Source organism: Mya arenaria, chromosome 1 (genome assembly GCF_026914265.1).
Source record: "Mya arenaria isolate MELC-2E11 chromosome 1, ASM2691426v1".
In the NCBI taxonomy this organism is placed as follows: domain Eukaryota; kingdom Metazoa; phylum Mollusca; class Bivalvia; order Myida; family Myidae; genus Mya; species Mya arenaria.
This window is the reverse complement of record NC_069122.1, coordinates 43573111-43590971: the sequence shown is the minus strand read 5'-3', so window position 1 is coordinate 43590971 and position 17861 is coordinate 43573111. Positions and strand designations below refer to the sequence as shown.

The following is a 17861-nucleotide window of genomic DNA, read 5'->3' as shown; positions in this document are numbered from 1 at the left end:
GAGATATCAAGTTTACACTGACTCATTTGATTGACAGTTAGTTGAGGCGAAAACAATGACATCAAAATTCTATACAAACAAAATGTTTCTGTCAGACGGAATTTACAGCAATGAATGTCCTTAGAAGGAAGTTCATCTCTTTATAGATTTTAACTGTGAGGGCTGTTCTTCAGCTTATTTACAATATGACAGCAGCTATATGGTCATCATTAGCAGAAACTGATGAAGTAAAAATACATTTAAAGTTGACGTTTACATTAAAAGTAAGTGTCTTTTGACAGAGCTGTCAAAGTTCCTATTATTTTCTGTAGAAAAAAAAAAATACATTATTGATGATGAAAAGGCTGATTTTCTGTTTTATATAAAGTGGGTGAAATAACTTGAAATAGCAGCTGGGTATTTTGTTTTTTATAAGATTTATTCCTGGAAATGAAATAATATTCCATGTTTCTGTCTGAAGTTATAAGATGAAGTTCTATTCTTGCATGCCAAGTATAATGCATGAATTAATCTTCTGGCAATAACAGTTGTGTACATTAAAGATGTGTACCATTTGTTTGATTCGATTTACTTTTTCTTTGTAAAGATATCATCAGGTTAGAACAGACATTTTGTTTCAAAAATTGTTGTTTATTGCCTTTGGCTAGATTGCAGGTTTTAAGTTACCATTTAAGAAACATTTGGAATTGGTTTCATAATTGAGATCTGTAAGATTAGGTTGTCCAGCTTAGTGCAGTGGTTAGCACACTCGCTTTTCACCAAGGCGACCCTGGTTCGAATGCCAGCCTGGGCACATGCGAGTTTGGTTTGTGGTCACCAAGCTGGGACAAGTTTGCTTCTTCTGGATACTCCAGTTTCCCAAACAACCAAGCCATATTAGGCCTGCCAGTGTATGGCTTATCAGTACATTGATAACCAGTAGCCAATAGATAATGAGCCCCTATAAGTACCCCTACTGCAAAGAAGATTATTGGAGAATATTGGAAAAAATTGACCTATATATTTCAAATTTATATTTCTAGTATTTTTTTTAGTTTGATCAGTTATTGATCGATTTAAAGTTGGAAGGAAATTAAAATTCCAATCCAGTAATATGATTATTGTTCTTTTGTCTAATTTTTTTTGGGCAGACTATTTATAAACAAACACAACTCATGTAAATAGTTGAAGATGATTCAATTTATATCATATTAGACTTATACACTGAAATTGACACCTATATATTACAAACTTTATTTTAATCAATTAGAGATGAATATAAAGTGTGCAGGGTATTTAATTTCAAATCCAATGATCTAAGTTTTATCTTAAAGGTAATTTAAACAATAAACAAATATTTACTGAAGGAATCATGAATCGTATGATAATGTAAAACCAGGATTTTTTTTGGGTTAACAAATAGTGTTATTTCACATTATTTTTTAACTAATAAATCAACTATGCATGTTTTTATGCCCCCACAAAGTGGCGGCATATAGGGTTGCCCTTGTCCGTACGTACGTCTGTCCGTCTGTCTGTCTGTCTGTCTGTACGTACGTACGTCCCGAAGATTGTTTCCGATCTAATTCTTGAAAACCGTTTGTCCAATCCTCACCAAACTTTAAACACATGTTTGTGACCATAATATCTTGATCAAGTTCGATAGTCATGGAAATCGCTTTAGTCATTTAGGAGTTACGGCCCTTTTTTGCCAAAAATACTTCAAAAATATATGTTTCCAATCTAATTCTTGAAAACTGTTTGTCCAATCCTCACCAAACTTCAAACACATGTTTGTGACCATAATATCTTGATCAAGTTCGATAGTCATGGAAATCGCTTTAGTCATTTAGGAGTTACGGCCCTTTTTTGCCAAAAATACTTCAAAAATATATGTTTCCAATCGAATTCTTGAAAAGTATGTGTCCAATGTGGATCCAACAAGTTTTTTCCTGCCTGAATGGCGCTATATAACCTATACAGTCTTGCGATGCCGTAAAACCCAACTCAACTCAACTTATCCTATATGTGCAGATTATCCTGAATAATCATTATGGCTTATTTTCTGTGACAAAAAATCGAAGTGGGGGCATCCGTGTCCTATGGACACATTTCTAGTTTGTTCTTTAAATAAATTAAAATTCAATCTATAATTCTAAAATCTGAAAAACATAATACTCTAAAATGCATGGGCAATTAGGACTGCATTCTTATGTAATTCTCTAGATGAGAGAACATGTTTCAACTGCTGTAAAACTGGGTCATGTCGCATAAGATATTATTATGATCTGTATCCATAACTAAATACAAATTTGATAAACCAATGTAGGAGCACATTTTAATGCATTAACATTCCATTTTTGCAAACAGAAGTGACAAATGACATGTGTTAATACAAGCCAGACTCTCTTTACTGCAGTGTAAATCAGCCATATTGACATCATCATCATCAGTCAGGTTTTGAACCATGACCTTTGACGTCTTTTGGGCGTGATCAATAGGATATATTTAAATGATATTTATTATTTGTAGTGCAAAATAGTGACCTGTTTTGGAATTTTCCATAGAAACAAAGAGGCAAGAATGCCCTCAAATATGCGCTGTGAATTAAATTGAACGCGTGTTTTCACCCCAGTCACATTCAGTTGCGATATTTTGAAAATCTGGGAATAGTAACATAGTCTATTTTCCCGAGTAATATATTTTTGGATGTTTATACTTACAAATTATAATTAAAATGCATTCATTGCTAAAAAAATAAGCAACTGATATGTCAATAAATTACCATAGACAACGGTAGTGCATTTTGGCAAATTTATGCCAGAATCGATTTACGTAGGATCCCTTCGGCACGAATCATGCGGTAATGGATAAAGGGGTCACTTAGAGTAATTATGAGGGAATAGATGACGGCTCATCATCGCGCAATTATGCGGTAAAGGGTTAAATACTTATACAGCATATAATAAAAATATTATTTTTTGTTTCGGTGTAAGATCTCAATTTATTTCCCAGCTTTAACACCACTTGTGAAATATAGCTTTTGGTGCTTATTCACAGTGCAGTTTATTATTATTAACCACTGAAACAAACAATTATCTTCTATATAATACCTAGTAAACAAGTAAAACTAAATTGTAGGTAAAATTTTTTTATCAGAAATGTTTAAAACTAGAATGAATATAGCAAATGGTATAAAGTAAGGAAAGAAATTATTTTATAATACAAATTTAATGTATCGATATATAATGTAAAAAAATACTTCAAGTTCTTGTGTTTTAATGCGTTATTTTTGTAAAATATATGAATACAATAACATTTCTAAGAAATAATAAAAACAATACTTTTGACCTTCACATTTAATGCTAATATAAATAAGAGCTCTCTTAACTGAAAGTCTCAAGTTTCTCCTACAGAAATATATCCCATTCTTTATGCTATCTAAATATGGATATTTACAATTAATTATTAGATGTTACTATATATAATGATAAAGAATTATATTTAGATATAAGCATCATTAAGAAATCGCTGCTCAGGTGTTCGTTTAAAGCCGAAGAAATGTGAGAGATACTTATCATATGATACTGAACACACAAATCAGAATTAACTGAATTTCCAGGATTTTTCTGTGACATTTATAATTAACAACAACACATGTAGCTCTTTTAACAACAGCAACCGCTGGTTTTTCCAGGATATTTCTGCAGCTTCATTTGTCGCAAATGTCAAAGACATTAAAAGTAGCACTAAAATTTATAAAACAGCAAACTCCTTTAATCTAATGATCATTTCTGTTTGAGAAGGAATAAAAAAGACCTAACAATTATTTCTTATCTTATTTGTTATTTTTCTTTACTTAAAGGGAAGGAAATTAAGACAATCATGATTATAGAATAATTACATTGGCAGTGGAGTTGGAATTGTTGTAGTGATCGGGGCAAAAGTGGAAAAACGCCACAAGATCATCAGAATGGAAAACGGGTAGACTGTACACAGGATTTCTTGGATAATTTATGATGTTGCCAGAACTATCGTGAATATTTGTGTGCAGTCTTTTGTAATATATGCATTAATGTTGATCATCAGACCGTCGAAAATAATACCGATTTTTTAATGAAGTAAGAAACAGAGGAGGTTTTGTTGGCAGTCGTGTATTTTAGTGTGTATATATATATATATATATTGTATATAAAGAACAACAAGTTTATTTGTATGCCAACAGATTTTTGGGTATTTAAAATATCTGGAAAATAACTTCCATTATAATAGAGATTTTAAATCATCCGGAATAATACAATTAAACCAATACAAGGGATACAAGAATAAAGGAACAATAACGACCAAGAATACTCGGTAAACATGGATTTCCTTGGGTCGACTTTGAACAAGTTTCGTCCACGTCGGCGGTCGATGGGAACAATAATTCCGACGCTTCAAGTGATCCCGGACAATGATGAACCAGTCCACCATTTTGCACCGGATGATCCAGAGGACGAGACACGTCTTATGCTTATCAAGAAACAAAGCAAGCGACGGGGTTCGTGTCCCGCTCCTAATATAGCTCAGGTTAGTTATTGATTGGTTACTTTAATGAGGACAATGTCTTACACGTTTATGATGTTGATGATGCAGTCCGTATGTCAGAAACTTCGTAATGGAGAAATAAATTGAAATCCTAGCAAAGTCAGTGATCAGGGCACTGCATCTTTAAAGTTGGCTCAAAAACCAGGTTGGCAAACTGAGTTCTGGCTCATGTTTACAAACTGTTGATTTGTGGCTCAATGTTTACAAACTGTTGAGTTGTGGCTTATGTTTCCGGTGATCAACCACGTGTTTGCACCGTAAACATGCGTTTGCCAATTTTAAGATATCGGACAGGGTTCGCCGCCCTCCGCCATTTTGTTTAAGCGTCTCGGTAATACATAATCAGGAATGAAAGTATATTCTCCAGGGACATTGAAAGACAAATGTGAAAACAGAAACGATATATTTAAAGAGATTTTTTTTTACAATAGAATTTTTTTACGATAGAATTTTTAAATTTTTTTTTTTTTTTTTATGTCTAAAAAAAGATTAGGGTCGGCGAGAAAAAAATAGGGTCGGTCGTGTTACCGGAAACACAGGGTTTTTTTTTTGGCCTTACTATGGTTTCACAGTTTGCAAAAACACTTCATTGACATATTATGGCTTCACAGATTTATATCCTTGATAAGATCAATGACCTTTAAATTACCAATCAAGCGATAATTGAAATGGGTATTTGTGTTAATTGACATACTGGTCTCTTGTGGTAAGTGTCAGAAACTGCCTGATGTAGATGATACATGGCACAAGATCAGCTTGTAGTGAATTTACAGATGATTTAGGATAGGCGGTTGGATTTTTTTTTTTAAATAATGAAAATCCACAAGAACCCACGATATTGCCCTTTTTCGAAAAACCATGAAATTTCAAGCCCACCAATATAAATGATTTCACAGTAACTGATTTTTTTACTTTCAATACATTTTCATCTGTTGAATTAGACTTTGAATTCAATTGTTTGTAAATTTGTGTCCCAAAATAGACAAAACTTTTGTAAACTGTTAGTGGAAGGAGCCCGCATTAGTGCCAATAGTTTTGACACTACTGAGCCCTGATGTATTCTGGGCTCTTGTTTTTAACCTGCGACATCTGTGTTATTCATAGCTTTTCTTTTGGAACAGTCTGCAAGTTACCATTAAAGCTGCACTCTCACAGATTGACCGTTTGGACAACTTTTTTACTTTTTGTCGTAGAATGAGCCAATTCTTGTGTAAATATCTGCAAACCCGTGATACAAGACTGCTGACAAAAGATTTTCATATTTCTGTTTGAAAATTAATCTTTTATTGCAAAAAGTGTTTTAAGAAAAATGCATAAAACATCTATTTTTGAACTTAAATATGAAAATCTTTTGTCATATCATATTTTTTTGTCAGCAGTCTATATCACTGGTTTCCATGCATTTTCACAAAAATTGGCTCGTTCCAAGACAAAAAATAAAAGTTTTCAAAATGTTCAAGCTGTGAGAGTGCAGCTTTAAGGTGTCTACATGAGAAATGCATAAGGTGGAGTAGGTTAATATTTCAATGTCACTTGCCTGTTCATGGGTGTATCCCCCAGTGATGGTATAAGTCTTGTAAGGTTGCCGTGCATGGTGCACAGACAGAAGACAGAGCTACCCATCCCCAAATTTCTTGACAATCTAAGGCGCTTACAACAGGATCAAGATGGCTGTGATTTTTAGTGATGAGGCGGGGGATTGAGCCAGTGTGACCGTGGGTTGTCAGACAGGTCTTTTGGTACTTGACTACCGATTATTGTCGGTGCTGCCTGTGCATTTCTCGCATTCATGTGACAGCTTTACTATTTATTAAGCATAATGGTATATTATGTATGAGAAGCAATCAACATTCCCCATGGCAAAGAGACTTCTGCAACGTATCACTGGCTTAGCATCATAGCTGCTATCTTGAAATATTGATAAATTTGTAATATTAAAATTTTCAAGACAAATGTTACTCCATCTAGCAGTTTATATGTTTTATATGCAGTGACACCCATCTTTCCCTGAGCCTTTGTAAATTCAATTTAATGCCACTTGTTTCTTTACAGAAAGCCATAAAAAGAATAGTAATAAACAGCGCTGAAATTTGATTTGTTGAATTGGTTTGTTGTCATGCAAACGCAGATTGACGCCGTAGAAGTGCATTGGGAGTGCAATGATCACTCAATACAATCATTATAAACATGCAGTAAGAAAAAAAACCCTCATTGTTAGAGCCATATATGCCTTGAATAAAGGCAGTAGAGATGCAGTGTCATCTCAAAGAACCACGTACAATTGCAGTAGAGCGCAACTGATAACCATTGCATTCGCGCTGCGACCTCTGGGGGCCCCCACGACTATCCTGTAGCATTGTAGGAGACCTAGCTGCGCTAGTACTGTTACCTCACAGTGATCTCTGCACTCTTATCAGAATGCCGAGCGATGGCATTTGTTTTGAGCATGCCCATAGTGTGCGCCGTCGCTCAGCGTTCTATGTGATCCGAGCGTGTTCATTTGCGGTGCAACTGTGCTGCCGTGGTGATGCTTGTGATTCTATTGGCACAGATGGGTGTTCTGGATTTTTCTTAAACGCATTGGGAACATGGCCCTAATGTGACAGGGGTTAAAGAAGCTTACACAGTGAACCAATTTATATTTCCATGGAGTGAGGAAAAACAGATAGACCTTGTTCCAACTGAAAAACTGATCATTAAATGGTTCATTGTCTGTATTAATGAGGTTGTCTATATTAAAATCGTAATCGATGGATTGGAAGCCAAATCATTCCATCTTCTTCTTTTTAGTGGTCAACATTATATTTTGTTCAACTCCAAGGCAGGATTTCTAAAGTTTTCCAATATATTTATTTCAGTAAATCAGCAGTCAGTCATTATTGATTTTAATCAGGTGAAGCGTATATATGAACAGTGGCTGGCCCAGTTAGTGGGTAGTTTACACAGTTTAATGTAGACACTACTAAACTTAAAGATTGTTGGTATGTATTTACAGTTGCATCAAACCATATATTTTTGTAACATACAACAATCTTGAAATTATTTTATGTAACTTTCTTAGCTTTCGCCTCTCAATATATACAATACCAATGTCTTTTAAGGGGCTTCAGAAAATAGTTTTCCATTGAACTTCCCAAAATTCCCCCAATTCTATTATGGTTTCACTTTGTACTTGTTGACTGTTTTTTATCCTTGGTATTTTTTTGTATTATTGGATTTTCATTTAATGTGTCTCAAATTCTGGTAAAGCTATTCTGTGTCAACAGATGGTTCTATTTCAAGAAAACAAAAGTGACATTAATTTTTAACTATTTGTTTGTCCTATTTGTAAATTGTGACACAAAAATTACATCAGTTGGATGATTATGATTTAGAAACACATTATCAATACTATATATGGACATACGTTACTTTATTTTATAGACTAGTAATGTTTAAAAGAGTTTATTTTTATGTAAATGAAGGATCATTACTCCAACTTTATTTTTTCAAATCAATTACCATTACTCCACATTATTTTACTAAGTCAATAAATGACCATTACTCCACATTATTTTACTACGTCAAAAATGACCATTACTCCACATTATTTTACAAGAGAATAAATGACCATTACTCCACATTATGTTTCTAAGTCAATAAAGGACCATTACTCCACATTATTTTACTAAGTCAATAAATGACCATTACTACACAGATTATTTTTCTAGGTCAATAAAAGACCATTTCTCCACATTATTTTTCTAAGTCAATAAAGGACCATCACTCCACAGATTATTTTTTTAAGTCAATCAAGGGCCATTACTTCACACGAATATATTTTCTGAAGCAATCAAGGGCCATTACTCCACACACATATATTTTCTGACGCAATCAAGGGCCATTACTCCACACTCACATATTTTCTGAAGCAATCAAGGGTCAGTACTCAACACATATTTTTCAATTTTAAGGCAATCAAAGGCCATCCACATTGTATAGTGAATTGCAATCATATTTATTACCTGACTAAAATTAATGGTAAATTGCTTTGTGTTTGGTGGTATTGTTTCAGATGTTTTTATGGGCATATTGCTCTGCTCACCTGGCGGCTCTTTTGCTTCATCATTATTCCATCTGGAGTCAATCATTTAATTGCTTCTACTTCAGTCCATCAATATGTACTATAGACATTACCAGAAACATTTCAATCTGGTAATGTGAGCATGTGGTATGATTATGCTTTTAATTCTTTAATTCTTCAGTACCTGCATCTGGTACTTGCTGTTCAAGTGCAGTATGGCCTGGTCAAGTGCAGTATCGGCTGTTCAAGTGCAGTACAGTACTGCCTGTTCATGTGCAGTATCGCCTGTTCAAGTGCAGTACAGTACTGCCTGTTCAAATGCAGTATCGCCTGTTCAAGTGCAGTACAGTACTGCCTGTTTAAGTGCAGTACCACCTGTTCAAGTGCAATACCGCCTGTTCAAGTGCAGTACCGCCTGTTCAAGTGCAGTACAGTACTGCCTGTTCAAGTGCAGTACTGACTGTTCAAGAGCAGTACCCCCTGTTCAAGTGCAGTACCACCTGTTCAAGTGCAGTTCAGTACGGCCTGTTCAAGTGCAGTGCAGTACCGCCTGTTCAAGTGCAATACAGTACCACCTGTTCAAGTGCAGTTCAGTACCGCCTGTTCAAGTGCAGTGCAGTACCCCCTGTTCAAGTGCAGTACAGTACCGTCTGTTCAAGTGCAGTTCAGTACTGCCTGTTCAAGTGTAGGACCGCCTCTTCAAGTGAAGTACAGTACTGCCAGTTCAAGTGCAGTACCACCTGTTCAAGTGCAGTTCAGTACCGCCTGTTTGTGTAGTACCACCTGTTCAAGTGCAGTACTGTACAGCCTGTTCAAGTGCAGTACTGTCTATTCAAGTGCAGTATCGCCTGTTCAAGTGCAGTACAGTACCGCCTGTTCATGTGCAGTATGGCCTGTTCCAGTGCAGTACGGCCTGTTCAAGTGCAGTATGGCCTGTTCAAGTGCAGTACCACCTGTTCAAGTGCAGTACAGTAGCCCCTATTAAAGTGCAGTACCACCTGTTCAAGTGCAGAACAGTACCACCTGTTCAAGTGCAGTACCTCCTGTTCAAATGCAGTATCGCCTGTTCAAGTGCAGTACAGTACCGCCTGTTCATGTACAGTATGGCCTGTTCCAGTGCAATACGGCCTGTTCAAGTGCAGTATGGCCTGTTCAAGTGCAGTACCACCTGTTCAAGTGCAGTACAGTAGCGCCTATTAAAGTGCAGTACCACCTGTTCAAGTGCAGAACAGTACCACCTGTTCAAGTGCAGTACCGCCTGTTCAAGTGCAGTACATTGCTGCCTGTTCATGTGCAGTACCACCTGTTCAAGTGCAGTACTGCCTGTTCAAGTGCAGTACCGCCTGTTCATGTGCAGTACTGCCGTTTCAAGTGCAGTACTGCCTGTTCAAGTGCAGTACAATACTGCCTGTTCAAGTGCAATACCGCCTGTTCAAGTGCAATACCGCCTGTTCAAGTGCAGTACCGCCTGTTCAAGTGCAGTACAGTACTGCCTGTTCAAGTGCAGTACAGTACTGCCTGTTCATGTGAAGTACAGTACCGCCTGTTCAAGTGCAGTACAGTACTGCCTGTTCATGTGCAGTACAGTACCGCCTGTTCAAGTGCAGTACCGCCTGTTCAAGTGCAGTACAGTACCGCCTGTTTAAGTGCAGTACATTGCTGCCTGTTCAAGTGCAATACCGCCTGTTCAAGTGCAATACCGCCTGTTCAAGTGCAGTACCCCCTGTTCAAGTGCAGTACAGTACTGCCTGTTCAAGTGCAGTACAGTACTGCCTGTTCATGTGCAGTACAGTACCTCCTGTTCAAGTGCAGTACAGTACTGCCTGTTCATGTGCAGTACAGTACCGCCTGTTCAAGTGCAGTACCGCCTGTTCAAGTGCAGTACAGTACCGCCTGTTTAAGTGCAGTACATTGCTGCCTGTTCATGTGCAGTACCGCCTGTTCAAGTGCAGTTCAGCCGTTTCAAGTGCAGTACAGTACCGCCTGTTCAAGTGCAGTACATTGCTGCCTGTTCATGTGCAGTACCACCTGTTCAAGTGCAGTACTGCCTGTTCAAGTGCAGTACCGCCTGTTCATGTGCAGTACTGCCGTTTCAAGTGCAGTACTGCCTGTTCAAGTGCAGTACAATACTGCCTGTTCAAGTGCAATACCGCCTGTTCAAGTGCAATACCGCCTGTTCATGTGCAGTACCGCCTGTTCAAGTGCAGTACTGCCTGTTAAAGTGCAGTACAATACCGCCTGTTCATGTGCATTACCGCCTGTTCAAGTGCAGTACTGCCTGTTCGAGTGCAGTACTGCCGTTTCAAGTGCAGTACTGCCTGTTCAAGTGCAGTACCGCCTGTTCAAGGGCAGTGTTTAAGTGCAGTACCGCCTGTTCAAGTGCAGTACTGCCGTTTCCAGAGCATTACAGCCTGTTCAAGTGCAGTACTGCCTGTTCAAGTGCAGTACAGCCTGTTCAAGTGCAGTACCATCTGTTCAAGTGCAAAATCGCCTGTTCAAGTGCAGTACCACCTGTTCAAGTGCAGTATCTCCTGTTCAAGTGCAGTATCTCCTGTTCAAGTGCAGTACCCCCTGTTTAAGTGCAGTTACACATAATGCAACTCACATTTATAATGCCATTTTCTGTCCCTTTAGCTGTAACAGTACCTGTGAATCTGATTGTCATAACAAAGTTTGAGGGGGTATAAAGTGTGAGCTTGTTAGTTGGTTGGTTGGTCAGGTGGTCAGTTGGTTGGTCAGGCAGTCTGTTGGTTGGTCAGGCGGTCACTTGGTTGGTTTGTTTTTACTCAGATGATACTTTATAAAAGAGTCAATGAATTTAAAAGATTGTTTAGTACACATGTTTAACACCATGTTATACAGACCATGTTCAACTTTGGTTACATACCACTCATATTTAACAGAGTTATGATATAAACTTGGAATTTGCCAAAAAATTGTCCGGTAAGCGTAGTGGTTAGTGCACTCACTTCTCACCATGGCGACCCGGGTTCGATTCCCGGCCTGAGTTTGGTTTGTGGTCACCAAGTCGAACAAGTGGGTTTTCTCCAAGTAGTCTGGTTTCCACCATATTACAAGATCACACTTGCATAAAAGTGTGCTAGCGAGAGTGATAAATATAATGTTGTGGTAACTTGCTTCACAATCGTTGTAAAATAAATAAGTTTTAACTAATTTGCCAAAAACACAATTTCCAGACAATAACTCGTAAAAGGGTTTACGGATTTAAATTATTTTTGGTACACATGTTAAACACCATGAGATACAGGTCTGTTTGACTTCGATTACAAACCATTTATTTTTGACAGAGAGATGCCTTCTTTTAAACTTAAAGGATTTAAGTTATTGTGGTTACATTCAACCAATGTTTGACAGGGTTATGACCCCTTTTGAAAGAAATACTTGACCAATCCTGTTTCCAGATGGCATGTGGAGGTATTTGTCATCCTGTGAGCGCATTTACTGTACTTAATGAATGGAATATTGTGCAGCTTCTATAAGGCTGGTAAAGTTTATGTTTAACATAGAGATGCCAGATGCCAGGATACAGTAGTCAGTGCCATAAATCTGTTATTAGTCGGCGCCCAGAAGGGCGCCGACTATATTTGATATTACTTTAGAAATATTCCAACTTAGGGACTAGTTCATAAATTGCAGAACAATGCTTTCAATAGTTTCCACGTTGCATGATAAAATATGAAGGTTAGTTTGTTTTATAAAACTTCACACTTAAATTGATATTGAAACCTTAAATTATAACAGCCCTGCTTATCATTTTGAAAATTTTGATTTTAAATACCAACTCAATCATAACAACTCGGCCATCTCCGAGAAAGATACAGGCCGAGGTGTTCCGATTGATATCAAAATAGATGAAGGTTACACGGTATTATTAAAATATCCGTTATGTTTGTACACCTCCTATGCAGTAATCTCCCTTGGTGACAGCAAAAATGCCGAGTTTTGAAAAATTAATCTTGAGCTTAATTGTTTGTTTTGAAAATGTCATTCGAAGACATGAACTCCCGTTAATTCCCCTTTGATGTATAGTGGTTGTATCCCCGTTCTATACACTCATAATGAGTGAAATGTGTTACAAAAACTTCTACAAAATATAAAGCAAGGAATTAACATAACATGCCGGTACAAATAAAAGGTGAATTTCATGCTATTGAAATCTATGTATTAGACCAATGACTCTATTTTATCTGAAGAAACGTTTGTATATTTTAAAAATACGCCTCCGACACTAGGGAACATTCGTTGTAAAAACAAAAGAAACGAAAATTATACACAACATGACAGTGGTAGGCTTATTTTTTATTTACTAAATAAATTGAATATTCGAATACTGATTTTGACATTCGAATACCAAATGTTCGATCAAATTTTCGAATATTTGTTTGCATCCCTAATATTTTTGTTATAATTTAGTTTTAACCGGAGGATTAGCTTGGGGAAAAAAAAGAATATCTTTAATTTCGGGCTTAAACTATTGTAACAATATTATTAACGATAATGTCCATATGTACACCCAACATAAAACAAAATATTATCATTGAAATAATAACCATTTTTGGTTATCTGCATGCACGTTTTTCTTCTAATTTCATTGCGCCGACTTGATGCTATGCATCAACTTTTTTCTTGTTGACTGATTGAGATGAATATTAAATGAATTTAATTAATCAATACATTACAAATTTAACCTTCTTATAATCCATCTGTTCACGATTTTTATCAAGAAAATTTTGACTAATAATCTGAGTTTTTTGTGTACCTAAAGAATATGACACCATTGTATCCAACAAACATACCCATTATAGAAATTATAGAACACCCTCATTGAAGAGGAAAAGTTTATTTTCCCTTGTCTCGCTGACAGTACTCAATATATAATTATGTTCTGTCTTCTTGGAAATAAAACATTTCATTTCCTTTCTTTTCTATTTTCAGGTAAGTCAGATCCTGTTTATTGTCTGGTTTCAAACATGTGTGACTTGACACAAAGCCAAGGGCTTGAAAGATCTGGCATTGGTAAGAACTTCAATCATGGTGGTTTAATGGCAAAAAAGAATGTTTTTAGAATTGTATTCATACAACCACCTGCCTTTGTGCACTAGCTCCTATTGAAATGCTTTAACTGGCTCTAAGTTCGCTCCTGATATGATGCCCCTATTGGTGCCCAAATAAGTTCGCTCCTGATATGATGCCCCTATTGGTGCCCAAATAAGTTCACTCCTGATATAACGTCCTATTGGTGCCCAAATACTAGGACACTCCTGATGAAATGCTTTTATTGGTGCCCAAATAAATTCACTCCTGATAAAATGCCCCTATTGGTGTCAAAATAAGTACACACCTGATATAATCCCCTATTGGTGTCCAAATAAATTCACTCCTGATAAAACGTCCTATTGGTGCCCAAATACTAGGACACTCCTGATGAAATGCTTTTATTGGTGCCCAAATAAATTCACTCCTGATAAAATGCCCCTATTGGTGTCAAAATAAGTACACACCTGATATAATCCCCTATTGGTGCCCAAATAAGGACATTCATGATATGCTACTTTAGATGCAAAAATGAGTACACTCCTGATATAATGTTGCTATTGGTGCCCAAATAAGTACATTCATGTTGTGCTACTTTAGGTGCCAAAATGAGTACACTCCTGATATAATGCTGCTATTGGTGCCCAAATAAGGACATTCATGTTGTGCTACTTTAGGTGCCAAAATAAGTACAGTCCTGATATAATGTTCTGATAGGTGTCCAAATAAGGACATTCATGTTGTGCTACTTTAGGTGCCAAAATAAGTACAGTCCTGATATAATGTCCCGATAGGTGTCCAAATAAGGACATTCATGTTGTGCTACTTTAGGTGCCAAAATAAGTACAGTCCTGATATAATGTTCTGATAGGTGTCCAAATAAGGACATTCATGTTGTGCTACTTTAGGTGCCAAAATGAGTATGCGACTGATATAACGCGCAATTGGTGTCCAAATAAGGACATTCATGTTGTGTTGCTTTAGGTGCCAAAATGAGTATGCTCCTGATAAATACTGCTATTGGTCCCAAATAAGGACATTCATGTTGTGCTACTTTAGGGGCCAAAATGAGTACACTCCTGATATAATGCTGCTATTGGTGCCCAAATAAGGACATTCATGTTGTGCTACTTTAGGTGCCAAAATGAGTACACTCCTGATATAATGTCCCTATAGGTGTCCAAATAAGGACATTCATGTTGTGCTACTTTAGGTGCCAAAATGAGTACACTCCTGATATAATGCTGCTATTGGTGCCCAAATAAGGACATTCATGTTGTGCTACTTTAGGTGCCAAAATGAGTACACTCCTGATATAATGCTGCTATTGGTGCCCAAATAAGGACATTCATGTTGTGCTACTTTAGGTGCCAAAATGAGTACACTCCTGATATAATGCTGCTATTGGTGCCCAAATAAGGACATTCATGTTGTGCTACTTTAGGTGCCAAAATAAGTACAGTCCTGATATAATGTCCCTATAGGTGTCCAAATAAGGACATTCATGTTGTGCTACTTTAGGTGCCAAAATCAGTTCACTCCTGATATAATGCTGCTATTGGTGCCCAAATAAGGACATTCATGTTGTGCTACTTTAGGTGCCAAAATAAGTACAGTCCTGATATAATGTCCCGATAGGTGTCCAAATAAGGACATTCATGTTGTGCTACTTTAGGTGCCAAAATAAGTACAGTCCTGATATAATGTCCCGATAGGTGTCCAAATAAGGACATTCATGTTGTGCTATTTTAGGTGCCAAAATGAGTATGCGACTGATATAACGCGCAATTGGTGTCCAAATAAGGACATTCATGTTGTGTTGCTTTAGGTGCCAAAATGAGTAGCTCCTGATAAAAACTGCTATTGGTCCCAAATAAGGACATTCATGTTGTGCTACTTTAGGGGCCAAAATGAGTACACTCCTGATATAATGCTGCTATTGGTGCCCAAATAAGGACATTCATGTTGTGCTACTTTAGGTGCCAAAATGTGTACACTACTGATATAATGTCCCTATAGGTGTCCAAATAAGGACATTCATGTTGTGCTACTTTAGGTGCCAAAATGAGTACACTCCTGATATAATGCTGCTATTGGTGCCCAAATAAGGACATTCATGTTGTGCTACTTTAGGGGCCAAAATGAGTACACTCCTGATATAATGCTGCTATTGGTGCCCAAATAAGGACATTCATGTTGTGCTACTTTAGGTGCAAAAATAAGTACAGTCCTGATATAATGTCCAGATAGGTGTCCAAATAAGGACATTCATGTTGTGCTACTTTAGGTGCCAAAATGAGTACACTCCTGATATAATGCTGCTATTGGTGACCAAATAAGGACATTCATGTTGTGCTACTTTAGGTGCCAAAATGAGTACACTCTTGATATAATGCTGCTATTGGTGTCCAAATAAGGACATACATGTTGTGCTACTTTAGGTGCCAAAATGAGTATGCTCCTGTTATAATGCTGCTATTGGTCCCAAATAAGGACATACATGTTGTGCTACTTTAGGTGCCAAAATGAGTACACTCCTGATATAATGCTGCAATTGGTCCCAAATAAAGAAATACATGTTGTGCTACTTAAGGTGCCTAAATGAGTACACTCCTAATAAATGCTGCTATTGGTCCCAAATAAGGACATTCATGTTGTGCTACTTTAGGTGCCAACAATTATTATGCTCCTGAAATAATACTGCTATTGGTGTTCAAATAAGGACATTCATGTTGTGCTACTTTAGGTGCCAAAATGAGTACACTCCTGATATAATGCTGCTATTGGTCCCAAATAAGGACATTCTTGCTGTGCTACATTAGGTGCCAAAATGAGTACACTCCTGATTTAATGCTGATATTGGTGCCCTAATAAGTACTCTCCTTATATAATGTCTCTATTAGTGCCCAAATAAATACTCTCCTGATATAATGTCTCTATTGGTGTCCAAATAAGTCCTCTCCTGATATAATGTCCCTATTGGTGTCAAAATAAGTCCTCTCCTGATATAATGTCTCTATTGGTGTCCAAATAAGTCCTCTCCTGATATAATGTCCCTATTGGTGTCAAAATAAGTCCTCTCCTGATATAATGTCCCTATTGGTGTCCAAATAAGTCCTCTCCTGATATAATGTCCCTATTGGTGTCCAAATAAGTCCTCTCCTGATATAATGTCCCTATTAGTGCCCAAATAAGTCCTCTCCTGATATAATGTCCCTATTGGTGTCCAAATAAGTCCTCTCCTGATATAATGTCCCTATAGGTGTCCAAATAAGGACATTCATGTTATTGTGCTAATTTAGGTGCCAAAATGAGTACACTCCTGATATAATGCTGCTATTGGTGTCCAAATAAGGACATACATGTTGTGCTACTTTAGGTGCCAAAATGAGTATGCTCCTGATATAATGCTGCTATTGGTCCCAAATAAGGACATACATGTTGTGCTACTTTAGGTGCCAAAATGAGTACACTCCTGATATAATGCTGCAATTGGTCCCAAATAAAGAAAAACATGTTGTGCTACTTAAGGTGCCTAAATGAGTACACTCCTAATAAATGCTGCTATTGGTCCCAAATAAGGACATTCATGTTGTGCTACTTTAGGTGCCAACAATTATTATGCTCCTGAAATAATACTGCTATTGGTGTTCAAATAAGGACATTCATGTTGTGCTACTTTAGGTGCCAAAATGAGTACACTCCTGATATAATGCTGCTATTGGTCCCAAATAAGGACATTCTTGCTGTGCTACATTAGGTGCCAAAATGAGTACACTCCTGATTTAATGCTGATATTGGTGCCCTAATAAATACTCTCCTGATATAATGTCTCTATTGGTGTCCAAATAAGTCCTCTCCTGATATAATGTCCCTATTGGTGTCCAAATAAGTCCTCTCCTGATATAATGTCCCTATTAGTGCCCAAATAAGTCCTCTCTTGATATAATGTCCCTATTGGTGTCCAAATAAGTCCTCTCCTGATATAATGCTCCTATTGGTGTCAAAATAAGTCCTCTCCTGATATAATGTCCCTATTGGTGTCCAAATAAGTCCTCTCCTGATATAATGTCCCTATTAGTGCCCAAATAAGTCCTCTCCTGATATAATGTCCCTATTGGTGTCCAAAATAAGGACATTCATGTTATTGTGCTAATTTAGGTGCAAAAATGAGTAC

General features: G+C 37.1%; 1 protein-coding gene across 5 annotated transcripts in view; it reads left to right on the top strand.

Moving 5' to 3' along the window:
• Window positions 1–17861, top strand: part of LOC128231233 (5'-AMP-activated protein kinase subunit gamma-1-like) — a 247073-nt gene that overhangs the window by 60649 nt on the left and 168563 nt on the right. For 3 of the 5 annotated variants that reach the window (XM_052943793.1, XM_052943774.1, XM_052943784.1), the window contains exon 2: window positions 3845–4548. The exons of the other annotated variants lie outside the window; for them this stretch is intronic. In XM_052943793.1, coding sequence (XP_052799753.1) covers window positions 4342–4548 — 207 coding nt within the window. In that variant the 5' untranslated portion in view covers window positions 3845–4341. The remainder of the gene's footprint in view (window positions 1–3844; window positions 4549–17861) is intronic. 5 annotated transcript variants of the gene reach the window in all.